The sequence below is a fragment of the Callionymus lyra genome, chromosome 16 (genome assembly GCF_982586985.1).
Source record: "Callionymus lyra chromosome 16, fCalLyr1.hap1.1, whole genome shotgun sequence".
NCBI lineage: Eukaryota > Metazoa > Chordata > Actinopteri > Syngnathiformes > Callionymidae > Callionymus > Callionymus lyra.
In genome coordinates, this window is record NC_141833.1 from 8,279,257 (window position 1) to 8,285,822 (window position 6,566).

The 6,566-nt window shown below is 39.0% G+C and overlaps 1 protein-coding gene across 1 annotated transcript; it reads right to left on the reverse strand.

Annotated features, from left to right (window-relative positions):
- Nucleotides 1-621: 621 nt before the first annotated feature.
- On the reverse strand, nt 622-6,566 carry LOC148063480 (Y+L amino acid transporter 2). Its single transcript, XM_087810310.1, has 9 exons — nt 6,068-6,566; nt 4,253-4,378; nt 4,046-4,190; nt 2,917-3,040; nt 2,622-2,725; nt 2,464-2,560; nt 2,252-2,401; nt 1,027-1,210; nt 622-960 (listed from the first exon to the last, which is right to left on the reverse strand). The coding sequence occupies exons 1-9, from the start codon at nt 6,552-6,554 to the stop codon at nt 866-868; spliced, it is 1,512 nt and encodes a 503-aa protein (XP_087666436.1). The 5' UTR covers nt 6,555-6,566; the 3' UTR covers nt 622-865.

Below are 6,566 nucleotides of genomic sequence, written 5' to 3' on the forward strand. Positions count from 1 at the left end.
AAGGATTACGCTGAAGTCAACATGAGGTTGAAGAGAAAATGAGTGATGTATGAATTTTGGGTAAACTATCACTTTAAGGAGAACAATGCACTGTCAAATGTTCAAGTAGTACAGATAGATTTGTAGCATTAACACAAGAAAAAATAGCTACAAGGTACTCAGGGAGCACAGACCTACCATATTATAAATTACCCAATACTATGGCCAAAAATCTATATTTGTAATTATATACAGCAATGAGTTAAACCCAACAGGAGGTGGTAGTAACATGTATAAACTTGCTTGCACAACACTTTTACACAGAAGAGTTTGAGCTTACATAGACATTTGTGGATCCAGATGGTAGGCAACAACACCACCAAAATCTAAACTCGTTTTCTCGGTCCCCACTGTCAACATTTTTTTGTTCAAAAGTCAATTTTCATTGACAAACCGATACAGAAGAATTAATATTTTAATATGATCATATTTTAAGTTTTAACACTTTTTTTCTACTCTTACATCGTCACGCTTCGTTCACCAGCCTTACAAAGGTAAACAAAAAGAAGAAAAAGAAAAACACATTTATTTCATAATTTGAGGTATTTCAACAGAGATCATTATAAAAAAAAAGCGCTTTATTTTCTTTAAGATTAAAAAACAACATGGAATATCTGCATTCACCCCAGAGTCAACACTTGAGGTAATAGTTGGAAAAATAACAAAAATTCCAAGAGGAGTCTCCAGAGTTCCAGGCAAGTCATTCGAGAAGGCAGGACTGTTTTTAACTTGACCTGGCAGAACAAACAGAACTCTAGTTCTCTCCGTGCTTCCCAGCAGCCACAGACAGGACACAGTGGAATAAATAAACTTTTCAATTTCCAGGTCAGTGGGACTTCATGTCTGCTTGTGTCTCCTCTTCCTCGTCGAACTCAGTCAGACAGCAGAAGAGCAACTTTTGGGTGAATCTGGTGGTGTAAACTGATGGAGCAGGAGGAGAAAACAAGGCGTTATTTTCCCTCTTGGGTCGAGGAAGTAGAAGCTTACCGTTTAACGGACTCATGAACTTGGGCCTCCTCTCTACAGGAAGGTAAATAGCAACGTAGTAAACTGGAATTCCCGATAGCGCGATGGCGATACCGATGAGAGAGTTGACAGTGTCTCCATAGAGCGGGACGATGACCAGGAAGAGGCTGCAGACGCAGTAGACGATCGGGAAGAACAAGCTCAGCTGTGGAGAGATGATAATGTAGACCATTGTTTAGTCATGAAACACTTCCTTATGCGTTTATTTGTTCTCCTCTCTCAGTCAGGTGGTCCACGTCCTGTATTTTGTGGACTTTGTGAGGTCATGGGGAAACTATAAAACCCATAATGTAGAAATGAGTCAGATTTAGTCGGTACCTTTTACGTTAGTTATTTCTACTTAGTTTCAAAACAGTAAAAAGTATTAACAATTCCTTTGTTGTTTTTGACAATTGACAATTTCAGTTTTCTGACTTTGATATTAAATGCAAATTTAATACTGAGGTACTTTACAATTTAAAAAGTCAAAAGTTACCACCAGAACATGATCAACAAATACAGAAAAATACAACAAGTGCAAAATATAAATCTGCCTTTAGGGACATCAACAAGTCTATTTCTTAAGATTCTCAGTAAAGTATCTTCTATTTTAAAGGTTTAAATAATGGTAATGAACTATGATAAATATTTTTTTTAATGTATGAAATTAAACTCAGGAACACCAATAAAAATTAATCATCTGACGTTAATTCCATAATAAACATTTTCTAAAAATGGAAAAAAAAAGTGAAAATTTAGAGTTATTATGCTAACAAACAGATAGATAAACACACAACTAATAATAGAAGCCATAGATAAAACGGAATAAGAAATAGTCATCATTTTTCTACTTCATCAGCAAAGAAAATATATATTTTGTACAAACTGTAGCTGTAAAACTTAACAGAAAAATATAAATCTGCCATTAGGGACATCAACAAGTCTATTTCTTAAGATTCTCAGTAAAGTATCTTCTATTTTAAAGGTGTAAATAATGGTAATGAACTATGATAAATATTTTTTCAAACGTCATTTTCAGCTAAAAAGGTTTCAATTTAAACTTTTTAATTAAATATTTTTTAATAACTAGAAGAAAGAAATGAATGGATAAAGTGTAAAAAAAAGTATCAATTAACAGCAGGTCTTTGAGTTGTAAAGTTTCTCTAGGAGCTCACGGGGGCCGCATGTGAATAAGAATCACGAGCACCTTGACGGGTCGGTGTCGGTCGGGCTGAGTGACCCTCAGGTAGATGAGTCCGGCCACTGACAGGCCGACGTAGAGCCAGTAGCTGAAGCTGAAGTAGTTTATCAACTGGAAGACATCTTCCACGCACAAGAAGATCAGACCCATCAAGCACTGCGGACACAAGGACACGTCACGTGGTTTTCGGCCTGAGTCGCTCATGTGCTTCCGCTCACGTTGAACAGAAGCGCAGGTATGGGAGTGAAGCGCTGCAGATGGATCAAGCTCAGGCTGTCCGGGAGGTGACCTTCTCTGGCGCCGACGAAAAACAACCTGAGAAAAATTCCCACAGAATAAAAAAAGTTCTCTCAGTTTAGGTCCTTCAACAATTTACCGTGACGCCGCGATGATGGAGGCGTTGAGGCCTCCGTAGCAGGACATGGCGACTGAAACGGGAATAATCCATTTGAACGGCCCCAAGGCTGCATTCCCAAATGTCTGTGGGATCAGATGCAGACACAGGAATCAGAGCCGGAGATCAATTCATTGGTCACAATGAATGGGATCCTTCACAGTGGCCTCAGCAGACACTCACACCGTCACGCTTAGGAAATATACTGTAGGTCGAGCTCTTCAGCTCCTAATAGTGGTTTGATCGTTGTTATAACATGATTATTACACGTTCTCACCACGGCGACTGCATCACTGGCCAGCAGAGACGGCATGTCCAGGACCACGTAGTAGGCCACGTTGGTCAGCAGATAGATGATGGTCACTATGGGCATCGAGATGGCGATGGCGAGGGGAAGATTCCTGAGTGACGATTCAAAACAAATACATTTTAAAATAAAACTTCAGTAATAAACTCTCAGAAATAACATTTAAGCTCATTTTAGGTTGCACTGTTGGCGACAATATTTACGCTAGATAATTAAGTCTCTCGCCTTTCACCCCAACTAGCTGGGATTAGCTCCACCAGTTTAAATGGAAAGCAAATGAATGAATAAATAAACCATGTTATTTCTTTACTTCAGTTTGACTATTTTGCTCTATTTGATATAAATAAATATTCAATATTGTGTATTTCACAGTTTTAGAATGAAGAAATAAGTCACTAATTTAAAGTAAGCTAAACAATGTATTACATATTATGTTATTATTACAAGACTGGTTTTAGTTTTCCTCTTTATTCAAAACAAAACTGTTAAGCTCACTCGACGTTAGTGAATTTGTTTGATTTTGTCACCGCTCTCAAATGCAAGTTTTCCTGTTTTGACCCTTTAGAGCTGCCGTAGTTCCTACTATAAACATCTGTTATTAAAAGCCCTAGAACTGAAAACCTTCTTTATATGAAATTAAACTCAGGAACACCAAATAAATTAATCATCTGACGTTAATTCCATTATAAACATTTTCTAAAAATGGAAAAAAGGTTTAGAAAAGTTATCATGCTAACAAACAGCTAGATAAACACACAACTAATAATAGAAGGGAATAAGACATAGTCATCATTTTTCTACTTCATCAGCAAAGAAAATATATATTTTGTACAAACTGTAGCTATAAAACTTAGCTCAAAGTTGATTAATGGTCCCATTGATATGGTGACATATAAAGATGCGAATGTTTAAGATAAGATTGACAATTTAAAAAAAATATATATATATATATATAGTCCGTCAGGCCCTTGATTTAGTGGCCTTGTAAAAGTTTTTGGCCCCTTGTGTTATTGAGTTAGACGCCCCTGATCTGTAGGTAGGTGTAAAGCAGTCCATATTTTAAGACAATAAAAGCCTACAAACGAAGTGGAATCATTACCGTTCAGGGTTCTTTATCTCCTCCGTGACGAAGTTGAGAGTGTCCCAGCCCGAGTAGGAGAACAGAGCCGAGTACAGCGCCAACGCAATGGCCCCCGGATCCGTGGTGGAGCCTTCGAACGGACTCTCGAAGCTTTTCGTCTCTCCTACAAAAAAAATGGGTCAAATCTTCTTTTTTTATTTTTATTGTTCTTCACCATTTTATTACCTGTGAACAGTTTCAAAAGTCCCACGATGATGATCAAGATCAGAGCCATGAGTTTGGCGTAGGTGAAGACGTCCTGGACCAAAGTCCCCCACTTGACGTACGCACAGTTGATGAAGATGAGGGCGCCTGAGGGCAGCAGAGGTACACACACATCAACACAACATACATCGTGTCACGTCCTGGAAGTCGGAACAAAACGCTCGTAAAGTGCTCTCTCACCTAAATACCACTTCGAGCAAGTGTCCCTCAAGCTGGCGTGTGAATCATCGGCCGGTCTAACTATAGCCGACCTCCTCTAGAGTTTGAGTCTGATGGAGCTTCACGCTCGCTCACCTACATGCACAATTCTTAAATATTCTAAACAAACTAAAACAACAGAAACATCTTACTAAGTCAAGGCCAAGAACAGCTCGAATATTTATGTATGTAGTGTGGTAAGTTTATCTTTATAGGCTTCTTAAGAAATGTAACACTATAGGTTCTAAAAAACATGGCACATACTAGCTAACTAGCAAGCTAACGAAACAGTTGCTCTAAGGGTGAGTTTAAATGAGTGCTTTACTATTCATCGTGTCTTATGATACAACATTTTTGAACATTAGTTCAACTTTTTGTTACAGAAAATAAATACATTTTTCAAGTACAGAAATAAGCGTATCAATGGGACTTAGTCACGTATATACGACTCGTGGCGATTTTTAACCAGATAACTGTCATTGTCATTGTCTTCCATTATGTTTGCTTAATGTTGGCATGTTTTGCAAGTGTAATAATTATTTCACCCAATAAACAATATAATCAATTATTTTGCTTAACTCTAGCACTATCACCACAAACAACTGAACTTGTGTTATTCAGAATTTCCGTTTAAATTGTTCCGTTTGGTTGTGTTTGCTATTTTTTTATTGTACACACTTCCAGATTTTACGGTTAATTTAAGTACATAATTAATACATTTTTTTCATTGACTTTTATCACCGAAAGAACACAGTTGTAATGTTGTTAAACTGGATACGGTCAACATAAGTGTCAACACACGCGTCACCAAGATTCACTTCCATCAGTTTGTCTTCATGTAGTTCCACACGTTCATAAATCCACATTGTAAATATAAGCAATGGAAAGACTAAAAGAAACCCGGTGTCTGTTAACTTTCCCTGCATCACCTGTCACGAGCGAATGATGCATTCAATGACATTGGGATTTTTAGTTTTTGTACAAAATTCCAAATACTCTGTATCTAAAACGGTATTCACTGTAACAGGTGTAAGAATCACCTATGAAGATTTCTTGTTCAATTTATGTGTAAATTAGTTTCAATTATAAACTATTATTATTTAATATTTGACAAATTGATAAATCATGTTATGGGTGAGTATTCGCAAAAATCTGACAAAACAATACGTATCACAAATCAGGGGCAACGCTACAACATATTGCAATACTAGGATATATTGGTAGTATTGTCGAGAACTTGACTCTGGTGGTGCAGAATTAAAAGACCACATGACTCAAAAGAGTTTCAAAAGATGCAAGAGTCCTCTCGCTGGATTTTTATGAACCTTTAGCTGCGGAGGACGTGACAAATGCCGCCATCTAGTGGCCGGAAGAAATGGAAACAAAAAAAATAACAAACCCTGTCAATATTTGCATGTTAATTGTAAATCAAAAAAGTAAAAATTAATAATTTATGACATAAACTTACGGTGTTTTAGTTTTCTCCCTTGTTTACCTGATTTTAGATTTCATCCAAGAATTATACATTTCGTTGCGTCCCTAATGTCCAGTGTAGGTCAAAGGTCAGGTGCAACTTACAGAGGCAGGCTGCGGCGATCAGGCGAACGGCTTCGTAGGGCGGCTGACAGGTGGGATAGAAAGCCTCCACCAGGTAGTTGGCGAAGGTCAGAGAGATCACGGCCTGGCTGGCCGGCTCGATCAGCAGGATGGACGTCCACAGTCGGATGAAGGCCAGGAACCCGCCGAACGACTCCAGGATGTAGACGTAGCTGGCGCCGGACTTGGGGATGGTGGTGCCCAGCTCGGCGTAGCACAGCGCCCCGAACACGGAGAAGATCCCCCCGAGGGCCCAGATGAGCAGGGACAGCCCGTACGAGGAGCTGTGCATCAGCACTCCCTTCGGGGAGATGAAGATCCCGGAGCCGATCATGTTGCCCACGATGAGACAGATGCCGTTCACCAGCGTTATCTCCCTCTTCATCTTCATCTTCTCATCTTTTGAGGCCTTCGGGTCTTCACCGGCGTGGGATCTCGGGCGGATCGTCGGCGACACCACTCCCGTCATTTTTCTTTCCTA